The sequence below is a fragment of the Schistocerca nitens genome, chromosome 1 (assembly GCF_023898315.1).
Source record: "Schistocerca nitens isolate TAMUIC-IGC-003100 chromosome 1, iqSchNite1.1, whole genome shotgun sequence".
In the NCBI taxonomy this organism is placed as follows: domain Eukaryota; kingdom Metazoa; phylum Arthropoda; class Insecta; order Orthoptera; family Acrididae; genus Schistocerca; species Schistocerca nitens.
In genome coordinates, this window is record NC_064614.1 from 1,178,726,828 (window position 1) to 1,178,751,460 (window position 24,633).

General features: G+C 43.3%; 1 protein-coding gene across 1 annotated transcript in view; it reads right to left on the reverse strand.

Annotated features, from left to right (window-relative positions):
- LOC126233235 (sodium/potassium-transporting ATPase subunit alpha-like) overlaps positions 1–24,633 on the reverse strand; it is a 174,557-nt gene that overhangs the window by 38,842 nt on the left and 111,082 nt on the right. The window contains exon 6 of the mRNA XM_049942852.1: positions 2,025–2,242. Coding sequence (XP_049798809.1) covers positions 2,025–2,242 — 218 coding nt within the window. The remainder of the gene's footprint in view (positions 1–2,024; positions 2,243–24,633) is intronic.

Consider the following 24,633-nt stretch of genomic DNA (forward strand, 5'->3'; position numbering starts at 1 on the left):
AAAGGTGTGCAGTATACTGCTGCATCCATTTTCAATAGGCTACCACTCGAATTCAAAAATCTTAGGAGTAATTCACGCGCTTTCAAATCTAAACTGAAGCGTTTCCTCATGGGTCACTCCATCTATTCTGTCGAGGAGTTCCTTGAAAAATTAAGTTGATTCTTGATGTATTGTAATTCTTCAAGCTTTCCCGCTGAGGCGTTGTCATGTTGATTAATCGAGTTTCTGCCGGTTATTCGCGTCTTTCCTGCACGATATTTCAACTGCGCGACTCGCAGTCTTCTTCAGGTGTTCTCTGATACTGATTCCAGTGTGTAACGAGTCCGGTATTTATGCCTACGTTGTGCTAGGCGTTCCCTCTGCCGTCCGCTCCGCGTCTGGCGCTCTGTCCGTGGTGTGCGCCGACCAATAGCAACGGCTGTAGCATTTTCCTCTAGCCGCGGCTCTTCCGAACGCTGTACGCGTACTTTGTGGTTAATATCCATTGTCAATATAGCTGAGTTAAGTTCTGAATGGCCTCCACGCTGTGCTAGACGTTTTATGTTCCGATTGTCGTCGTTTTAGTCCTCCTGTGAATTAGGACGTTATGTTACCGTGGTGTGTCGTGTTAGGCGTTCCGTCCGTAGTTCTTGCCCCCCAGGAGCGGCTTTAGCGTCATTTTCAGACCGATTGTGTTCAAATCGTGGCTCGAGACTAGTAAGACCGTCCTCCGATACTTTGTTGTCTGAGGTGCCATTTCATGTACGTCCTTAGTTACATGTACTGGGCTGTCATCTCTAATTCCATCCTTATTCTTGTGTCCCTTGGGGTCAGGATGTTGTCTTCAGAAGATCGAGTGCTTGTTGTATTAAAATACTAAAACCCCGCCTCGATTGCGAAAAAAGTATCTAGTGTAAAGTGTTAACCCAGGTTTCGGCGTCGATAACTACACCTTCTTCAGAACAACAAGAAAACCCACAAGTGCCTAAGAAGATCTTTGTCAATGATTAAAAGAACACCATAGCTCTACACTTATAAACGAAAAAGAAAAGGAAAACACAGACAGTACATATGTACAAAGACAAAACCATTACTTAACTTAATGGTGTACGCTTCACCTCACACCGGCCTATGTTCGATGGGCCATGACCCGCCATAAACTGCAGCTACAAACGGTCGCTCACTTACAAGCCTGACCCGCTATGTATGCACATTCGCAAGACAAGGGAAGTTACTTGAATGCGCATGCGCATACGAATACGAGAAAGTTTATACATGGGTCGGGGCTAAATAGCTAAATAGCTTGCGCATGTGCATACATAGCGGGTCAGGCTTGTAAGTGAGCGACCGTTTGTAGCTGCAGTTTATGGCGGGTCATGGCCCATCGAACATAGGCCGGTGTGAGGTGGAGCGTACACCATTTAGTTAAGTAGTGGTTTTGTCTTTATAGATATGTACTGTTTGTGTTTTCCTTTTCTTTGTCGTTTATAAGTGTATAGCTTTGGTGTTCTTTTAATCATTGACAATGGTCTTCTTAGGCACTTGTGGGTTTTATTGTTGTTCTGAAGAATGTGTAGTTATCTACGCCGAAACCTGGGTTGATACTTAACACTAGGTACTTTTTTCGCAATCGAGGCGGGTTTTTAGTTTTTTAACATATTAACCAACGATTGCTGGCGCGCTGCGATGTTGAAGGTTCTTAAGCTTGTTGTAATGTTGATTGCGTTTACTTAAACTTATGGACTGACTTTTTTCGGTTTCATAAACATTTTATTTTTCTCTGTTTTTACTTTTATGTTGTAATTTCATGTACTGACGCGTTCCATGACCTTGGAGATTTACTCCTCAATTTGGTCCTACGAAACTTGACGTGTAAATAAATACATAAAGAGAAGATATTTGGGGAACTTTTGGATACCACCTAACGTGTATTCCACACTGTCTGAGCAAGTGCTAATTAAGCTGCACGTGTAGAGGGCGCACAGACATCTACTTGGTACGCCTGGCGTTCGTTTCTAGGGCTGGGCTGGCTGCGGTGCTGTCACCTGCCTGCTTGGCGACGTCTGAGCCGGTGATGCCCATGGCGACGCCGATGTCGGCCTGCTTGAGCGCGGGCGCGTCGTTGACGCCGTCCCCGGTGACGGCCACGATGTAGCCCAGGCGCTGGCAGCTCTCCACGATGCTCAGCTTCTGCGTGGGCGACGTGCGCGCGAACACGAACTCGTCGTACGTGCTCAGGATGTTGTCCAGCTCCTCCGACGACCTGTGCGCCACGGCACACTGTCATGACGTATGCCCATCACATTCTCACAAATCTTGCAAACTAGAGAAAACTGAAACGCACCTTCAAGCAATAGCATAAAATGTATGAATTTTTAATCATACACATTGACGGAAACAGATGTCACTAGTTCGATTACAAAATTTAAAAAAAAATGCATCTAACAATGAATCATAGCATAATTGACCGTATCCGTCGTGTATCCGAAAAATAAATATTTTAAATGTGAACCAACTCTGTTTTTATCGAACGATGTAAGAGCACCATTACTGAATCAGTTACATTTTCTTGATGATGTTGTTGTGGTCTTCAGTCCTAAGACTGGTTTGATGGAGCTCTCCATGCTACCCTATCCTGTGCAAGCTTCTTCATCTCCCAGTACTTACTGCATCCTACATCATTCTGAATCTGCTTAGTTTATTCATCTCTTGTCCTCTCTCTACGATTTTAACCCTCCATACTGCCCTCCAATACTAAATTGGTGATCCCTTGATCCCTCAGAACATGACCTACCAACCGATCCCTTCTTCTAGTCAAGTTGTGCCACAAACTCCTCTTCTCCCCAGTTCTATTCAATACCTCCTCATTAGTTATGTGATCTACCATCCAGTCTTCAGCATTCTTCTGTATCACCACATTTCGAAAGCATGTGTTCTCTTCTTGTCTAAACTATTGATCGTCCATGTCTCACTTCCATACATGGCTGCACTCCACACAAATACTTTCAGAATCGTATTGCTAACACTTAAATCTATATTCGATGTTAACATATTTCTCTTCTTCAGAAACGCTTTCCTTGCCATTGCCAGTCTACATATTATATCCTCTCTACTTCGACCATCATCAGTTATTTGCTCCCCAAATAGCAAAACTCCTTTACTACTTTAAGTATCTCATTTCCTAATCTAATTCCCTGCGCATCACCCGACTTAATTCGACTACATTCCATTATCCTCGTTTTGCTTTTCTTGATGTTCATCTTATATCCTCCTTTCAAGACACTGTCCTTTGCTGTTTCTGACAGAATTACAATATCATCGGCGAACCTCAAAGTTTTTATTACTTCTCCATGGATTTTAATACCTACTCCGAATTTTTCTTTTGTTTCCTTTACTGATTGATCAATACGCAGATTGAATAACATAGGGGATAGGCTATAACCCTGTCTCACTCCCTTCCCAACCACTGCTTCCCTTTCATGCCCCTCGACTCTTATAACTGCCATCTGATTTCTGTACAAATTGTAAATAGCCTTTCGCCCCCTGTATTTTACCCCTGCCACCTTTAGAATTTGAAAGAGAGTATTCCATTCAACATTGTCAAAAGCTTTCTCTAAGTCTACAAATGCTAGACATGTATGTTTGCCTTAACTGATCTTCCCCGCGGTCAGCTTCTAATAGTTTTTCCATTCGTATAACCATGTATTCACCTGACCGAAAGTCTTGTTCCTCCTGCCACCGAACTTCACTAATTCCCACCATATCTAACTTTAACCTATCCATTTCCCTTTTTACATTTTCTAACCTACCTGCCCGATTAAGGGATCTGACATTCCACGCTCCGATCTGTAGAACGCCAGTTTTGATATCACAAGTATATTTTCTTTGAATTTTTATACACATCAAAAAAAGTTTTGCGTCACCCCTGTTCCTAGAACTCCTGAAGATAGACGTTGACTTTGGATATTTTATCACATACACAGTCCCTTTGACTGTTCAGAGATGTCACTAAACCTGCCCAAAGATGTACACACCGTGCATGAGCAGCGCCTATTAGACGGAGGGGTCCGACAGCCTATTAGTTACAGTCAACAGACAACACGTCGGAGAGAGAATGCTGATCCAGGAGAATCAGATTTGGGCAACGAAACGGGGAAGATCCCAGTAAATGATACAATCAAAAATCTTGAGTTTTCAGGAACGAAGGAAAACTTTCAGAGGGTAAGTACATGGAACGGAAAGGACGGGCTTTTTGGTGTTTGAAGAACAGAATGAAATGGACATTTTATCATTACTGCAGTTGCTAAGTTTTACAATCTGCTTGAAAAAAATAAGTGAAAAATCTTAGAATAAGGTCTTTTTTCTTGAGAAAGCAACAAATATGCATGGTAAAGTTATGTATTTAGCAGAGTTTTTAGTTGTTTCGTTTTTAACTCATACATTACCACAGTATTGTCACACTAATCAAAGTACCAGAATGGTTTCTTGACGATCAGCAGTGCGAAAATCAGTAGCAGGAGCAGTACTGCGTACAGGATATTTCATCAGATCATCATAGGAATACCTGCATTCATAAGGAACATAATGAAGTAAACGTTTAATGCCTTACACTTCGTTCCTGTTAGTAGCCACTCGTCCAGTGTACGCCCTTCAAAATTAAAAACAACAGACACTTCCGGAAATAAAAGATCAATTGTATGCTTTTGTAATCCCTTGTATTCAGAACCCACCACACAATGTTTAGAATACATAAAGGAACATGGATGGAGCCTGGCTATCAGGAATAACAACAGTTGAACATCAAAAAGCGAAACGGAACACGTAGTGCATTAGGCATTTTACAGATGGCACGCGAAGATGATCACCATTGAATGGGAATTATTGCAGTAGCAAAGCACTTTCAAAAATGTCGCCGCTGTAAGGAAGTCGCAAAAAGACATTTACAATGTGTGGAACGAAGCTGTTGTCAATCAGAAGATGTATCTATCTGTATAGAATCTGGTACAATTCTTAACTCATGTTCTTAAAATTTGAAGTAAGGCCGTTTCAAAAATGACAGTATCAAATATTGTTGCTATCCCGTTGCATCTCGAAATCCTCACGATCGCCAAGCGAAAGAAATGGCGCTTGCAATCGGGAGACATTACTAAACTGTTCGAAGTAATTGTGGTGAACGCCTACAGCGAAACCCGGTCGGGACGAAGTGGCTGTTCTGAAATCTCACAGAATGAGGCTGAAATGATTGCGCTCAGTAGTTTTAAAGATGAACTGGCGCCACTCTCCAGTAAACATATGGCCTCCAAAAAAATAGTGTCGTTGTGAAACTGGTGGTTGGGGAAACGGTTAGATCTTGAAACGTCCCCTTTGAAAAATTATGTGTGACTGTGCTGGTAAACTTTTACGTTATTTGATGTTCAAACAGCTGAGCAAAACTGAACGTACTCAAACAGTTTTCTCTTTACTTATTCTGATCATCACTAAACTGACACAATATTTTTAGCGCAACGCAATCTGACTTTCAATAATCCCTACAAAATAATGGCCCTGACTAACAATAACCTATACCTTTCATGAATCACTTACCGCACAAAAATCTTCGTTACTCGAACTACTGCAATACAGCGAGCGCCAATATTGCCAGCTAAATAAAAAATTCTAACTGCTGAAGGCACTACTGATAGGCATAGTTAGGAAATGAAAGATTTTGATAGAGAACAAACAATGTATTTACCTTAATAGTGTTCAATAGTCATCATATATATATCTATCAATTCATGACATACATCTTTACAAATTTACTCTTTCTGATGGACACACGTCCAGATCATCCGCTCTTAAAATTCTGCCATATCTCTCCCCGCATCCACCACTGCTGGCGGCTCGCCTCCAACTACGCAACGCTACGCGCTGTTCACATCCAACTGCCCAACACTACAATAGCAAATATTCTAACAATGCCAACCAGCCACAGACTGCACACAGCGCAGTCAGTGATTTTCATACAAAGCGCCACGTGGCGTTACCAACATAAAAACCTAAACAGCCTACTTACAATCTTATCTGCAGGGCCATGTAAACTGACCGCTTCCCTTATGTCCTAGTGATTTCCTACGCTGGTGCAGCCTCAAAACCGTTGGAATAGAGGACTTTCCTTCATTCATGTACAACAAATGACCTAGAGAACCCTCGATTCATACTTAAATCTTCTTTTTCACGTTTCTTGCCACCTTGAGCAAATTATCATCTGCTCTAAAACTTACAGCAACCGAAACCTGTTTACCGACTTCGGCCCTCTGTAAGTCGGAAATTATTATTATAAAATTTATTTTTCCTTTGGAATTTCTTTACCGATTTAATTCACAACTGATTTTTTTATGTGATTTGAAATAAAATTCCAGTGTACGTTATGAATACAGTAACGGTTTCAGAATGAGATTTTCACTCTGCAGTCCGCAGCTTGTGGTCGTGCGGTAGCGTTCTCGCTTCCCACGCCCGGGTTCGATTCCCGGCGGGGTCAGGGATTTTCTCTGCCTCGTGATGACTGCGTGTTGTGTGATGTCCTTAGGTTAGTTAGGTTTAAGTAGTTCTAAGTTCTAGGGGACTGATGACCATAGATGTTAAGTCCCATAGTGCTCAGAGCCATTTGAACAATTTTTTCACTCTGCAGCGGAGTGTGCGCTGATATGAAACTTCCTGGCAGATTAAAACTGTGTGCCGGACCGAGACTCGAACACGGGACGAGTCCCGAGTTCGTGTCTCGGTCCGGCACACAGTTTTAATCTGCCAGGAAGTTTCACAGTAGCGGTTTTGTTCAAAAAAACTGATTAAACAGTTTATTATTTCGAAGGTAATCTCCGTAACTGTGGTAGATTTATTCCACCGTGGGACAAGCAGATCAGTCCTTTCACGGAAAAATGTTTTTGATTGCCTTCGGTACCGTGACTGTACCCGAACCCAGGAGTGCAGCTCTTGGTCTGAAGCAAGTCGGCTGCGACCAATGTCTTTCTTCGGTGTTCAGAAAATATGGATATCGCATGAGGAGAGATAGAGACTGTATGCAGAGTGGTAAACGGCTTCCAAGCATGGCCCCTGTAGCATTGTCGAAACAACCTTTGCCAGACGTGGATGGGCATTATTCTGCAACACAATGATACTGTCTGTTAGAATCCCTGGATATGTGGACTTAATGGTGCGCTTCACTTCTTGCACAGAGTGCAGTGTTCGCTATTCGTTAATTGTGGCGCCGTGTTCCAGAAATTCAATGAGCAGTGGGTCCTTTCAGTCAAAGCAATAGGCCATCGTCACTTTCCCAGAGTTGGCGTCCTTATTGTTTCGACTACGCTACAAAAGTTTCGCTGGGAAGGCTCTGTATATACTCTGTTCCATACAGGCCCGATCTCTCCCCATACGATTTTTTTTTTTTTTTTTTGAGCTCTTAAGAAAGACATTCGTGGCCGTCAATTTGCTTCGGACGAGGAGGTGCAAGCTTGCGTACGATCATGTTTCTGTAGGCAACTGCAAACGGGTTTCCATGAAAGCAATGGCCATCTTGTCTCAAAGTGGAATAAATGTATTAACAGTTATGGCGTTTACTTTTCAAATAATAAACAGTTGACTTACTTTCCACCTGTTTCGTTCTCATTTGACTGCCCCTTTTACTTACTGATTACTCTTCGACTTATCCTTTGTCGTCAACTCATCCTTCGTTCCTGCAACTGTGCATTCGCCACAGCCAGTGATGTTCTTGGGAGGTTGTTACAGTGTATTCGATGGTCCATACTTGATTGGACTGAGTATTATGCTGCCATTTGTCTTCCCATTTAGCCGGCCGCGGTGGTCTCGCGGTTCTAGGCGCGCAGTCCGGAACCGTGCGACTGCTACGGTCGCAGGTTCGAATCCTGCCTCGGGCATGGATGTGTGTGATGTCTTTAGGTTAGTTAGGTTTAAGTAGTTCTAAGTTCTAGGGGACTGATGACCACAGCAGTTGAGTCCCATAGTGCTCAGAGCCATTTGAACCATATTCCCATTTCTTCATTATGTGACGTCAAATGTGTTTCCTTAAGTCAGGGAGTGGAATATATTATCCTAGCGTTTCCATCCTCGTTGCTTCTTTCGCTAGTTTTTCAACTCATTACGTGGAATGCTCATGTGCCTTAGCGCCCAGAGAAAACTTGTGGATATCCCTGTGCTATGGAGGGCATAATTTGGTAATGTATGGTAGAGACCAGTGGATGCTTTGTCTAGCACCTGTGTGTTGTTTGTAAAACACTCAGCCGGCTGGAGTGGCCGTGCGGTTCTAGGTGCTACAGTCTGAAGCCGAGCGACCGCTACGGTCGCAGGTTCGAATCCTGCCTCAGGCATGGATGTGTGTGATGTCCTTAGGTCAGTTAGGTTTAATTAGTTCTAAGTTCTAGGCGATTGATGACCTGAGAAGTTAAGTAGCATAGTGCTCAGAGCCATTTGAACCATTTAAACCATTAAAACACTCAAAACTTCGCTGCGTATAATGAAATTCTATCGAAGGAAAGTCATTATGTTTTGCAGTGCTCTATGGATGACTGTTCACTTAAATGGTTTAAATGGCTCTAAGCATTATGGGACTTAACATCTGAGGTCATCAGTCCCCTAGAACTTAGAACTACTTAAACCTAACTAACCTAAGGACACCACACACATCCATGCCCGAGGCAGGATTCGAACCTGTGACCGTAGCGGTCGCGCGGTTCTAGACTGAAGCGCCTAGAACCGCTCGGCCACACCGGCCGGCGGCTGTTAACTCAACAGTACAAATTTTGCATGACATACGCATAACCAACTCGTTTATTATCTATGCATCCGTCGGTGTAAAGGAAATTCAAATATGAATATTCTCGGATGACTGAATAAACTGCACAGCGATGAAAGTTGGGAGCTACGTTGTATATGGTCTTTGGTATCGTACCATTAGTCCATTGTCATTGCTAGTTGATGAACATACAATGTACGTGTTTGTGAGTGGGAGTTCTGCAAACAGATAATCCGAGGAAGTTAAAAACGTCGGAGGTCTTGCAGCCGTGACTGTTGCTAGCCGCTCTGTTCGAAGGCCATTCACGAGGAAGCGGGTCACTGGATTGCGTAGTAAAACAGGATTTGCGTTTGGCTAGTCGTGACTGCGTAGTTAAATGAATTTTGTCGCTATGATATTTTTGCTGGTGGTCTTCCCCCGTCTACAAGACGACTACAGACTCGGCTCGTTCTGGAATCAGCAGTTGTCAACTGGACGCCATCATGGTGGACAGGGTCTAATAGTTTACGAAAACGCCGCCCACAGAATCGCGGTTTGGGGAACTCTAGGTGCTCGGTTCCTAATTGAATTAGCAAAATGGGGTAATAAGTTTTTGATTTAACCCAGACCAGCGGCCATTTGTACAGCCATTCGACCGTGTTATTGTACCTATTTTACAGTGTATTAAGCGTCCGGCCCCGGTAGCTGAGTGGTCAGCGCGACCCAGTGTCAGTCCAAAGGACCCGTGTCCGATTACCGGCTGGGTCGGAGATTTTCTCCGCTCAGGGACTGGGTGTTGTGTTCTGCTAATCATCATCATTTCATCTCCATTGACGCGCAAATCGCCGAACTATCGTCAGATCGAAAGAGTTGCACCCGGCGAACGGTCTATCCGACGGAAGGCCCTAGTCACACGACATTTACATTTAGTGTATTAAGCAATGTTTGAACGACGACCTGTACCTGGCGCCCAAACAAATCGTGTAAAACGATTAATTCATTTTGCAAAAAAATTTTAATTAGAAACTAACGCTCAGTTAATGGCACCATTTTTATGTGCGCCGTTCGGATTTTACGTACAGAAGGAGTCACCTTTAAATAACTCAGAATTGGAGCGTGACTGATAGTTCAAAGATGGTCCAACGGTGTATCAGACCTTGGTCTAAGATAAGCTTTAACCGTTTGAAAAAAAACCTCTCGGTTCATTTGGATTTACCCTGAAAAGAAAAACGTCTTCCTGGGAGGCTTTTGAAGGGCACCTCTTGTATGATTCATGTCTGTGCGAATTTGTTCAGATTTTGTAAGAATGTACAAAAATAGATATAATCACGACATTTAAATCAAAACATCTTGACACTTTCGGGCATTAGTCAACTCTAATTCTCCAGCGCAGTGAGCTCTATTAGCTGCAGGTGTTGGCGGAACTGCATTTAGTAATTTATAGGCTAAATTCCTGATCCTCTGTTCAAAATCCAGGAAGACTCCCCAGTCATGATAAACAATACGTTGTATATAATATCATATGGCTGAAGAGCATGTAAGTTTTTCTGGGAGTGTAAAATTCCTGGGAGTAGATTTATTGCTTGGGGGGGGGGGGGGGGCGAAGCTGAAACAGTATTTTGACTTTCAAGTGAGTTGGAGTTGATTTTTTCCCCTAGTGGACCATTTCTCCCTCAAGCCCATCCCCTGTTACATGTATGGTGAGGGATGTAAGAAGAGGAAGTATCAGAGAGTGTGGATGCATGCATCCTAAACTTGAAAGACACATTTTGTCATAATTGCACGTCATCATGATATATCGCATGTCGAGTGACGTGATGGCAAGTTTGACGTCGGATGACACACGACAAAAGAAATATTTTTTCATGTGACATAATTACGTTCCGATTTTTTTCCTTTCCTTGTACCGCTAAACCTAACTTGTTGCCAAATTTCGTGATTCTGCGTCAATGGGAGGTATGGTGTGGATTTTAATGAGTGAGGTTGGAAATATTAAAATGTGCGACATAAACGGCCTTGGTTTTGATTGCACTGCCTTAGAAGCTTAACTTTTTTACACCACCAAAGGGCCATAGTGCCTAATATGTGATATAAATTTCAACTTGATGCGTCTACCCAGTCCTGGCAAAAAGTGGTCTTACCATATGGAAGAACAGACAATCTGATAATAATTGACAAAAAAATATGTTTCGCGTGATGTAATTACACATTAACAATTTTCCAATTTTATCCTTTGGTTGTACAATGAAACCTTATTTCTTGCCAAATTCCGTCATTCTAGGTCAACAGGTTCTGATGAATGAGTTTTCGAGTATCAAAATATGCGACGTGAATGGCCGTATTTTTTTACTGCGTTACTTACAATCTTACATTTTTTACACCGCTAAGGGACAATAGGTGTTACTACGGGACAGAAATTCCAATTTGATACGTCTACCCCTCACAGAGAAAAGGGACTTTAACAATCAGATAGAGAAAGAGCGACAGACAGACTGACGGACAACAAATTAATACGATAAGGTTTCCGTTTTTACCGATTGAAGTCCGAAACTCTAAAAAAGCGTGCATATGTCAAGGTATTTGATTTAAACGTGTTTGAAGCTGGCAGATAAGTCGAAAAGTTAGTTACCTTATTTTTACATCCATAAATCTCTCCAGGAAATATTCGTCCTTTTTTAGGATTCCGTGTCTCAGTCTGTAAAAACGGAACCTTCATAGCATCACTTTGTTGTCCGTCTGTCTGTGTGTCTGTCTGAGCGACTGTTAGGAACGATTTTTCTCTGCAGGAAGTAGACGTCTTAAGTTCAAATTTGTGTGACGTAGTAAGGTCAGTGCTCCCTTGGCTGTGAAAAATTTTAAGCCTCTGAGTCAATGCAGTCAAAAGATACGGTAATTTATGTCACATATTTTCACACTCGCAAACTGACTCATCAAAACCTACAGGGTACTTCCCGTTGACCTATAATCATAAAGTTTGGCAAAAAGGAAGATTTCACAGAACAACCTAACGAAAAAAATCTGAAAACTGTAAATCTGTAATTATATCAAACAAAAACGTTTTTTCTCATTTCTTATATGACCCTCTGTGTGCTGTCCGGGTAGACCTCTGAAGTTGAAATTTGTGTCACATACGAAGACCTACGGTCTCTTAGCGGTGCAAAACATTGATCTCCTAAGCCATTGCAGTCAAAAAATGCGGCCATTTATGTCGTATATTTTGATACTCTCAATCTCACTCATCAAAACCCACAGGGCGCTTCCCGTTGATCTACATCTACACATCTACATGGTTACTCTGCAATTCACACTTAAGTGCTTGGCAGAGGATTCATCGAACCATTTTCTTACTACTTCTCTACCATTCCACACTCTAATGGCGCATGGGAAAAAGGAACACGTAAATCTTTCCGTTCGAGCTCTGATTCCTCTTATTTTAATTATGATGATCATTTCTTCCTACGTAGGTGAGTGTCAACAAAATACTTTCGCGTTTGGAAGAGAAAATTGGTGAGTGAAATTTCGTAAATAGATCTCGCCGCAAAGAAAACCGCCTTTGTTTCAGTGACTGCCACCCCAACTCGCGTATCGTATCAGTGACACTCTCACCCCTATTTCGCGATAACACGAAACGAGCTGCCCTTCTTTGCTCTTTTTCGATGTCCTCCGTCAATCCTACCTGGTAAGGATCCCACACCGCTCAGCAATATTCCAGCAGAGGACGGACAAGTGTAATGTAGGCTGTCTCTTTAGTGGGTTTGTCGCGTCTTCTAAGTGTTCTGCCAACAAAGCGCAGTCTTTGTTTCGCCTTCCCTACAATATTATCTATGTGGTCTTTCCAATTTAAGTTGCTCGTAATTGTAATTCCTAGGTATTTAGTCGAATTGACACGCCTTGGATTTGTGCTATTTATCGTATACCCAAAATTTATCGGATTTCTTTCAGTATCCACGTGGATAACCTCGTACTTTTCTTTGTTTAGTGCCAATTGCCACTTTTCGCACCATACAGAAATTCTCTCTAGATCATTTTGTAATTGGAATTGATGGTCTGATGATTTTACTAGACGGTAAATTACACCGCATCTGCAAACAGCCTAAGGGGGCTGCTCATATTATCACCTAGATCATTTATGTAAATCAGGAACACTAGAGGGCCTGTGACACTACCTTGCGGAACGCCAGATATCACTGTTGTTCAACTCGATGATTTACCGTCTATCACTACGAACTGTGACTTCTGAGAGGAAATCACGAATCCAGTCACACAACTGAGACGATACTCCATATGCACGCAATTTGATTAATAGTCACTTGTGAGGAACGGTATCAAAAGCGTTCTGGAAATCTAGGGATATGGAATCAATCTGTGATCCCTTGTCGGCAGCACTCATTACTTCATGGGAATAAAGAGCTAGCTGTATTGCACAAGAACGATATTTTCTGAATATGTGTTGGTTATGTATCAATAAGCCATTTTCTTCAAGGTGATTCATAATGTTCTAGTACAGTATATGCTCCAAAATCCCACTACAAATTGAGGTCAGTGATATGGGTCTGTAATTCAATGGGTTATTCCTATTTCCTTTCTTGGTGTCAGTGATATGGGTCTGTAATTCAATGAGTTACTCCTATTTCCTTTCATGGTGTGACCTGTGCTACTTTCCTATCTTTAGGATGATATCTTTCGTCAAGTGAGCGGTTGTATATGATTGCTAAGAAAGGTGTTATTGTGTCTGCCTGGAAGGAACCTGATTGGTATACCATCTGGACCGGAAAACTTGCCTTCCTTAAGTGATTTAGTCATTTGAGTTGTTCCGCAACATCTAAGGTATCTACTTTTATGTCACTCACGCTGACTGCTGTTCTGGTTTCGAATTCTGGAATATTTACTTCGTCTTCTTTCGTGAAGGAATTACGGAAAACTGTATTTAGTCACTCCGTTTTAGTGACACCATCATCGGTATCATTTCCAACGCTATCGCGCAGTGACGGTATTGACTGTTTTTTTGCCACTGGTGTACTTTATATACGACCAGAATCTCTTTGGGTTTTCTACCATATTTTGAGACAATGTTTCATTGCGGAAACTATTAAAAGCATCTCGCATTGACCTCCGAACTAAATTTCCAGCTTCCGTGAAACTTAGCCGGTCTTGAGGATTTTGCGTTCTTCTGATTTGGCATGCCTTTTTCGTTGCTTCTGCAACAGTGTTCTGACGTGTTTTGTGTGCCGTGGTGGATAAGTCCCGTCTCTTATTAACTTATGCGGTATGAATCTAGCTATTTCTGTCGATACTGTTCTCTTTGAATTTGAGCCATATCTGGTCTACACTTACATATTTAACTTGGAAGGAATGGAGACTCTCTCTTAGGAAGGTATCAAGCGAATTTTTATCTGCTGTTTTAAATAGATATGTTTTGCGTTAATTTTAGTGGTTTTTGTTGAAACGGTTTTGAGCCTCGCTACAATGACCTTGTGTTCACTAATCCCTGTATCCGTCATGACGCTCTCTATCAGATCAGGATTATTTGTGGCTAAGAGGTCAAGTGTATTTTAGAAACCATTTACAATTCGTGTGGGCTCATGAACTAACTGTTCAAAGTAATTCTCAGAGAAAGCATTTAGTACAATTTCGGAAGATATTTACTCTCTACCACCGGCTTTGAACATGTACTTTCGCCAACAAATCGAGGGTAGATTGAAGTCTCCACCAATTATAAGTGTATGAGTGGGGTACTTATTTGTAATGAGATTCAAGTTTTCTTTCAACCGCTCAGCTATTATATCATCTGAGTCGGGAGGTCGGTAGAAGGAGCCAATTATTATTTTGGTACGGCTGTTAAGTATAGCCTCTACCCACAGTAATTCGCAGAAACTATCTATCTCAACTTCACTACAAGATAAACTACTACCTACAGACACAAACACACCACTACCTACTTTATTTAATCTATCCTTTCTGAACATGGTTTGCGCCTCTGTAAAAATTTCGGCAGAGTTAATCTCCGACTTAAGCCACCTTTCTGTCGCTATAACGACTACAACTTCAGTGCTTTCTATCAGCGGTTGAAGCTCTGGTACTTTTCCAACATAGCTACGACAATTTACGACTACGATACCGACTGTTGCTTGGTCGATTCTCGTCGTTTCTTTTCCCTGTACCCTTTGAGGCTGGAGCCCTTTTTGATCTTTCCCGAGACTGTCTAACCTAAAAAATCGCCCAGTCCACGCCACACAGCCCCTGCTACCCGTGTTAGCCACCTCCTGTGTGTAGTGGACATCTGACCTATACTATTGGCCATTAAAATTGCTACACCAAGAAAAAATGCAGATGATAAACGGGTATTCATTGGACAAATGTATTATACTAGAACTGACATGTGATTACATTTTCACGCAGTTTGGGTGCATAGATCCTGAGAAATCAGTACCCAGAACAACCACCTCTGGCAGTAATAACGGCCTTGATACGCCTGTGCATTGAATCAAACACAGCTTGGATGGCGTGTACAGGTACAGCTGCCAATGCAGCCTCAACACGGTACCACAGTTCATCAAGAGTAGTGACTGGCGTATTGTGACGAGGCAGTTGCTCGGCCACCATTGACCATACGTTTTCAATTGGTGAGAGATCTGGAGAATGTGCTGACCAGGGCAGTAGTGGAACATTTTCTGTATCCAGAAACGCCCGTACAGGACCTGCAACATGCGGTCGTCCATTATCCTGCTGAACTGTAGGGTTTCACAGGGATCGAATTAAGGGTAGAGCCACGGGTCGTAACACATCTGAAATGTAACGTCCACTCTACTAAGTGCCGTCAATGCGAACAAGAGGTGACAGAGACGTGTAATCAATGGCATCCCATACCATCACGCCGGGTGACGAATACACACTTCCAATGTGCTTTCACCGCCATGTCGCCAAACACGGATGCGACCATCATGATGTTGCAAACAGACCCTGGATTCATCCGGAAAAATGACGTTTTGCCATTCGTGCACCCAGGTTCGTCGTTGAGTACATCATCGCAGGCGCTCCTGTCTGTGATGCAGCGTCAAGGGTAACCGCAGGTATGGTCTCCGAGCTCATAGTCCATGCTGCTGCAAACATCGTGGAACTGTTCGTGCAGGTGGTTGTTGTCTTGCAAACGTCCCCATCTGTTGACTCAGGGATCGAGACGTGGCTGCACGATGCGTTACAGCGATGCGGATAAGATGCCTGTCATCTCGACCGCTAGTGATACGAGGCCGTTGGGATCCAGCACAGCCTTCCGTATTACCCTCCTGAACCCACCGATTCCATATTGTGCTAACAGTCATTGGATCTCGACCAACGCGAGCAGCAATGTCGCCATACGATAAACCGCAATCGCGATAGGTTACAATCCGACCTTTATCAAAGTCGGAAACGTAATGGTACGCATTTCTCCTCCTTACACGAGGCATCACAACAACGTTTCACCAGGCAACGCCGGTCAACTGCTGTTTGTGTATGAGAAATCGGTTAGAAACTTTCCTCGTGTCAGCACGTTGTAGGTGTCGCCTCCGGCGCCAACCTTGTGTGAATGCTCTGAAAAGCTAATCATTTAGATACCACAGCATCTTCTTCCTGTCGGTTAAATTTCGCGTCTGTAGCGCGGAATCTTCGTGGTGTAGCAATTTTAATGGCCAGTAGTGTACTTAGCGGAACCCGGTACCCCACCACCTTATCGCGTAAGTCGAGGAATGTGCAGCCTACACGGTCACAGAAACGTCTGAGCCTCTGATTCAGACCCTCCACTCGGCCCTGTACTAAAGGTACGCAATCGGTCCTGTTGACGATGCTACAGATGATGAGCTGTGCCTTCATTTCGCTAGCAACACTGGCCGTTTCACCAACTCAGCTAGCCGCCCGAAACCAGAGAGAATCTCTTCCGATCCATAACGACACACGTCATTAGTGCCGACATGGGCTACCACCTGCAGTTGGCTGCACCCTGTACCCTTCATGGCATCCGGAAGGATGCTTTCCACATCTTGGATGACTTCCCCCGGTATGCACACGGGGTGCACATTGGCTTTCTTCCCGTCCTTAGCTGCCATATCCCTAAGGGGCTCCATCACCCGCCCAACGTTGGAGCTGCGAATGATAAGCAATCCCACCCGGGCCTCTAAGGAAGACCGAACACTGCCGCAAGAGGCGAGGCAGCCCTTGCTGGCTCAGAAGTACTTTTAGCAGCTGGTAGTACCTCAAACCTGTTACGGAGGCGTAAGAGTACAGCCTTGCGGCCAGCACCAACTTTCGCATTCCGCCCAGGGATTCGCGACCCCGCCACGGTTCGCCAATCGCCGTCGACCGGCAGTGACGTCCGAATCCGAGGGCGCAGAAGCATGAGAGATCCCAGACGATGCTACAGGTTCCAGAGGCGCCAAGGCGCTCGCCTGGTGCGTCCCATTGTCACCGCTGCCCAGGGCAACAGCTTGGAGCCTGCCGACCACGGTCAACACAGCTTCCAGCTGTTTACGGACGGTGGCGAATTCCCCCTGAATCCGTACACAATAGGTGCAGCCCCTATCCATCGCTAACAATTTTTTTCCCTCTCTTTTATCTCACAAGCCGTTCAAAACAAACACATGACTGACTGCTACGCGAATTTACACTATATGGGTACTAAAACGAAATGCTACAGCTCTCAAATACTATAATACGCCCGAAATTTGTGAATTAAGCTATGCAGGTACCCAAAAACACGCAAAGAAATTAAGAATTAAACTATAAAGCAAATAAGTGAGCTAAGAGTGCGACTTGTTGCTGGCTGCTGCTTATCCAACGGCGGCAGGGAGCTCACTGGCTGTGACCAACCGACACTGGCCGTTCAAAACCACGAAATTTGGCGAGAAGCAAGGCATGACAGCACAAGTACATAAAACGCTCCTAAACTGTTAATTTGTGATTAGATCACACGAAAAAAAAATATTTCTTTTGTCATTATTTCTTATCCGATTTCAAGCTTGAGATTATAACATTCTCAAAAACTTGTGGAATCCCTGCGGCCGACATCTTGCAATAACAAAGTTGATAAAAGGCAAAAATTGTCAATGAGCTCGATTCGCGGAGTGTGTAAACTGTCTATATAGGCAAGGTGATTTTTTCCACCGTGTACAAACTCTAGGGACTGATCAATAAGAAGATACGGAACAAAAAAGGTCTAATGAACTTATGTCCGGAAATTCATTTTTTCCATGCTAGAGACCATTTATACAATCAAAGTTTGTTACGGCGACTGCGGTCTAATATGAGCTGTACCATGCAGCCATAGTTGCAGTATGTGTTGAAAATTGTTTCCATGTGGCTCAACGCATGCGTCTACGCGCTGCAGCATTCTATGTCTCACATATTAACATCGGCCAGGATGCATCCGAACAGTGCCAAAGGCAGCATGAATACGCTGCTTTATTGTCTCCACATATGGAATGGCCTTTGTATACAAGAAACTTTTGGGATGGCCCGATAACCAAAAATAACACGGGTTGAGGTCCGGTGAACGAGCAGGCCATCCAACTGGACCCCCTAGTCCCATCCATCGATCAGGGAAGACACTATTGAGATGCGTCCGGACGTCAGCGGCGAATTGGGATGGAGCGCCATCTTGTAGCAGTCACATAACCCTTCAAATCATCAATGGCACTTCTTCCAGCAGCGGAGGAAAAGTCACCCGCAAGAAACAGCGATAGTTGCGGCCTTATTGGCGACGTGGAAGGAAGACTGGTGCCAAAATATGGTCGCCAATTATCCCAGCCCACACATACCGGCTGCACCGATGCTGATGATTCACTGTCACCATACCATGGAGGTTCTGCATAGCGTTCTATAGATGACTGTTATGAAAGTTTAAGATACCACTCCGCGTAAAGGTGGCCTCATTTTGAATAGCATCGATGACACAATTCCCGGAATCGTGGTTGCCTGGAGAAGAAACCAGTGACAAAACTGCTCACGGCGTGAGAAGTCTGTCGCTAGTAAGCCCTGCACACTGTAAGTGAAAGGGTAGTAACAATTGTCGAGAATGTTCCACACGGTCGTCTGACATACCCTGTACTCGCGGGCCATCTACAGATGATAGGCAAAATTATTTGAATACCTGTACTTACTTGGGAATGGTTTATTAGTAATGTGTAGGACCCCAATTTGCCCGTAATACAGCTGCGATTCTTCCTATAATACTGGCATATAATGACTGTATAGTTTCCACTGGAATGTTATTACACTCTTCGATCCGAACCTCTTCTAACTCCTGAAGTGACGAGGGAGGAGGAAATCTGCTCCGGAGTTTGCGCTCCAGTACGGCCCAAATGGGTTCGATATATGTTCAAGTGCGGGGACTGTGCTGGCCACAGAAGACGCTGCATTACAGTTGCATGCCCGTCATACCACGATTCTACTGTCTTGACTGTGTGAATGGGTGTATTGTCGTCCTGAAATATGGCATCATTGTTGGAATCATGGGGTGCACCTGATTAACTAAAATGTTCACATAATCGTTGGCTGTAGCACGACCTTTGAGAGTAATGAGACCAGGAGAATGTCATGACTAGACCACGGATTTTAGGTAAAAACCTATTTTGTTCCTGAGTTCCTATTTGCATAAAAATTTGTACTTATGCGTTTCATGACTATTTACACTTAATAGCGTTAATTCTATAGGACCTAAAAATGCCTATTTCGACGTTAGTGCCTATTTTTGCCTATTTCGGCTTTAATATCCTAAAAAGTGCGTATTTCATCATGTAAGACAGTGGCTCCAAGTTTTTGCACACTATACAACAGATGGAAAAAAATATTTTCTGCCCAGCGTGCAGCAAGGTGGCTAGTTGATATGCGCTCATGCTTCGTATTTGCCTAACACTTCGGTCCTTTTTATTTTTTTTATATCGCTATCCCTGTTAATACCAAATACTCTTTATAGGTGTTTTATTATTCATATGTAAAAAATAGATCACGGATCATAGGTTTTAACCTATTTTTTTTCCTAAGCTCGAACTTGCAAATAAGTTGGTACTTATGCATTTCATGACTAACTAAACTGAATACCGTTAGTTCTATAGGACCTAAAATTGCGTATTTCGACGCTGACGCCTAATTTTGCTTATTTAGGCATCAAAATCCTAAAAAGTACCTATTTCGTTAATCTGACATAGAGTTCTTGTGTTTTCAAAGATTAGAAAAAGGAAGTAAACTTAGGGCTTTACGTCTCGTCGAAGGCGAATGTCGTTAGAGACTGTTTACAATTCCTTTGCTTGCCTTACTACCAACAGTACTCGGCAGGGTTGAATGGTCATCCATCCAAGTACGCGCCGAGCGCGACAGTGCTTAACTTCGGTGAGCGATTGGGAACCGGTCAAAGATTTGAGTTACACATTAGAATCGAACTTTGGGAGTACTAAATGTTATATTTCAAGATATTTCGTTCCTAGGATTCTGGCCAGCTGTGTATTTTCGCAAAGAAACGGTTTCATAGGCCTTAAGCTGAGCACGGATTAAAAAATCACAATGGTAATCGTAGACGCCCTCTATAGCTAAATTACTGCCCTTCGCGCATTTTCTCGCTGCTGTCTACAGGCAGTCCTATCAAACTACTCTGTTTCGTGAAAGGTATTATACGCGAATTTTCCGGTTCGAAAAATAATTTCCCAGTAGTGAGATGGTTTCATCTGAAGCACCGGTAGATTCCATTCGCTTGTTCAGAAGGGGCGGCCGTCTGTCAGGTGCCGTATGTCCAGCAACGAGTACGGTACTTCCCCTACCGCTCCCATGCACCGCGGAAAAAAAAGGTCATCGTTCACCTTTTCCCTGCGGAAACAAATCAGTACATTGTGTAGCGACCGACGTGTTAAGTGTTACTGACGTTCTAAGTGCAAAATAAATTCTAGTTTCTGTGTGAGAATACTACGCCATGCCGAAAACAGCTAGTTCAAAGTCTACTCATATAAGGCAGTGGCTGCAAGTTTTTCCGCATTATACAACAGATGGGAAAATTATTTTCTGCGAAGCATGCAAAAAGGAGGTTAGTTCATGTTTTGCTTTGACTTCTTATTTTCCTGTCATTCAGGATTCTTTTTTATCGCTATCCTTTAGTAATACGAAATACTCTTTATATGCGATTCTAAACTGCATTTCCCTTTTCTCTCGTATTAGGTTTCGAGTGTTAAGAAATCTCACTTAACTCAGCATGTAGATGGAATCGCACATAAAGCTATTGAACGAAAGTCAAAATTGAAGCAGACTCTTTTAACCAATAAATCTGGTGAATCCTCCGGAAAAAAACAAGTTCTTCAGTAATTTGTGTCATTCACTTGTGGCAGCAAACATCCCCTTTCGGAAAATAGAAAACCCTATTTTCAGAGGTTTTCTTGAGAAATACTGCCATCAATCTATTCCTACAGAGTCAACTTTACGTAAGAATTATGTGGATTCAGCTTACAATGCTGCATTGCACAGAATCCGAGATGATGTTGGAGCATCTTGTATATGGATTTCTGTGGATGAAACTACTGACAGTCTTGGCCGTTACATTGCAAACCTGATTATTGGCAAGCTAGATCCAGATGCTCCATCCAGGGCTCATTTGATTTACTCAAAACAGCTTGCAAAAACTAACCAACAAACAATAGCACAGTTTGTGAACAATGGGCTTAAGGTGCTACACCCAAACGGAGTGGATCAGAATAAGGTGCTTCTGGCCGTCACTGATGCTGCTGCACATATGATAGCAGCGTTTCAACTATTAAAAGTATTCTACCCATTAATGCTGCACGTAACTTGTGTAGTGCATGGGATCAACCGCATAGCAGAGCAAGTAAGGCTACAATTTCCTAAAGTAAATAAAGTAATATCAATGGTGAAGAAAATTTTTGTTAAGGCACCATCAAGAATACAGGCATTCAAAGAACAGCTTCCAGGTGTTTCATTGCCGCCAGAGCCTGTTGTCACCCGCTGGGGCACGTGGCTGATAGCAGCAGAATACATTAGAACGCATCTCAGAGGGTGGTCGAAAATATACCAGAGGATGCCGCATCCGTAACTGCAGAAATAGAGTTACTCAAAGATTCTTCTTTAAAACGGGACTTACCTTGCATTAGGGCCCACTACACATTTATGGCAAGAATAATTTCGCAATTAGAAGGTTCAGGGAGACCTATCTACGACAATATTTCTTTGCTTGAAGAAGTCAAAATGAAAATTAATGAAACGCCAGGTGAAGTAGGGGAAAAAGTACGGGCAAAAATGCAAACGGTTTTGCTGAAGAACACTGGCCTGAAGGAGTTGTGTGCAGCTGCCGACATACTTAGTGGAAAATCCAGCACTCCTGACTGCAGCATTCCTGTCCAACATGTGCCGAAAATGAAGTACGCCCCTGTCACATCTGTTGATGTAGAACGTTCTTTTTCAGTGTATAAATTGATTCTGACTGACAAGGGCCGCAGTTTTTCACTAGAAAACCTAGAAAAGATTTTAGTTATTTATTGTGCAGCCAACTATGGTCAGAATATGTGAAACTACGAATGTATTAATTAAACCATTGCCACATCTTTTTTACGGAGATTTTTATCTTGCAGGACCTCAAAAATATTTGGAGTTATGTTCAACATTAATGTTGTAGATTGCTGTGCTCTGTAACTGTGTAAATATTCATTCTTCTTGTCTTAATGGTTCAAAATGGCTCTGAGCACTATGGGACTCAACTGCTGAGGTCATTAGTCCCCTAGAACTTAGAACTAGTTAAACCTAACTAACCTAAGGACATCACACACATCCATGCCCGAGGCAGGATTCGAACCTGCGACCGTAGCGGTCTCGCGGTTCCAGACTGCAGCGCCTTTAACCGCGCGGCCACTTCGTCCGGCCTTGTCTTAATGACTAATACGATGTTCATACTGTCAACACTGTGTATTTTTATTTATTTTTATTTTCTCTGCATCATTTTTATTAGAGCCTATTTTAGATTTTATATAGCCTAAATGAACTACTGAAGGAGCCTATTTTAGGTGCCTAAAATACACTTTTTTACGACCTAAAAATCCGTGGTCTAGTCATGACATGACTACCCACACCACCACACTTCACCTCCATGCTTAACCGTTGGAATCAAGCAATCAGGGTTGTAGGCTTCTTTTGGCGTTCTCCAGAAGTAAACCCGGCCCGATGTTGGAAATGATCATATGTGTGTTTCCACTGATCAGCCGTCTGACACCATGTTTTACACTTCTTTGCGTTGGTTGTCGTCACTAATGGTTTCGGTATAGCAGCTCGTCCATGAATATTCGGTTTAGGGAGTTCTCGGCGGACAGTGTCGATAGATACGGGGTCTCGAAGATGGCTATTGAGGTCTTCAGTCACTCTAGCCGCCGTAGTTTTGTGTCGTTCTGACGCAACTCGTGTTAGCGTACGACGATCTCTGTCATTTAGTTTTGATTTGCGCCCACTATTATGTCTACACAATGATGTCTTTTCATATGTTGTGTAGGCTGACATGACTGTTGAAACAGATGCTCTTGAAACATTCAATAAGGTGGTTGTCTCGGTTACTGATGATCCAGCGAATCAGGCCCCCACTATCTGCCCTCTTTGGAACTCCGTCAGCTCTTTCAGTCCACGTCGACCTCGGCCTCTGAATGCAAATACGAACTATACACTGCTCGTAAACAACCAGTACCGATGCCTAGTCCGTACTGAACACGCACAATCCAGCGCGACACGTGCCTTATCTGCGTTGTTGACAGTCAAACACAACCAACCCATTACTACCACTGTTAACACTATTTTACCTATTCCCTGTACCTGGAACTGGCACGGCGTTCGCCTTCCACAGTGTTAATCACATTTTCCTCCAAACCTGGTGTCCGAACATTTCGGGTACGTTCTTCAGGGAAAATTTGGAAATTTGTGGTAAGATCTTACAGGACTAAACTGTTAAGGTCATCGGTCCCTGAGCTTACACATTACTTAATCTAGCTTATACTAACTTACATTAGGGACAACACACACACCCATGCCTGAGGGAGGACTCGAACCTCCTCCGGGGGAGCCGCGTGGACCGTGACGGAACCCCCAGACCGCGCCACTACCCCGCACGGCCATTCTTCATGATTTCCTGCTTCCTGAAACGACCATGTCTCAGACAAACGGCGAAATACTGTTGCAAACATTGAATGTTGTGGATGTTGTGGGCGTGGATAGGTCTCATGACACAATCTTGCAGCCCGCTGCTCGTTACCATTTGCCTTTCCGTAAGTAAACGCCACGTCAGTAAACTCTCGATTCGAATACGGAATCATTGTGTACAACACTGTATCACATCCACTACAAGGTGAGTCAACAAGAGAAGTGAATCAGCCACAACATTACCAATTACTATGGCAGGAGATGGCCCTAAGGCGTGATGTGTGAGGAACAGTATCACCCTCTAGGAGGAATCCATACATACTGTAACTGTGGCTGCACGGTACAGTGCGTATTAGACCACAGTCTCTGTAACAAAGTATGATTGAATAAATGGTCTGTAGCATGGAAATCATGAATTTCCAGACATAAGTTCATTAGGCATTTTTTCTTCCTCATCCTCTCATCGATCAATCCCTAGAGTCTGTACATGGTGGAAATAATCACCCCGTATAATTAAGTTTTTACAGAATCCACAGTGCGCAAGTTCTGCTGGTATCTCGCCAATTTTTACTGTGTTATGATTGGAGCATTTTCCATTCTGGTATTTGTGTTGACAGTGCCGCTGACCCACAGTCCAGATGGGGCAAATGTTCAGATAGGCAGTTACCAGTCGTTGTGTTGATGGTGCAGCTGACCCACAGTCTAGATGGGACAAACCTTCAGGTAGACATTTACCAGTCTTTGTGTTG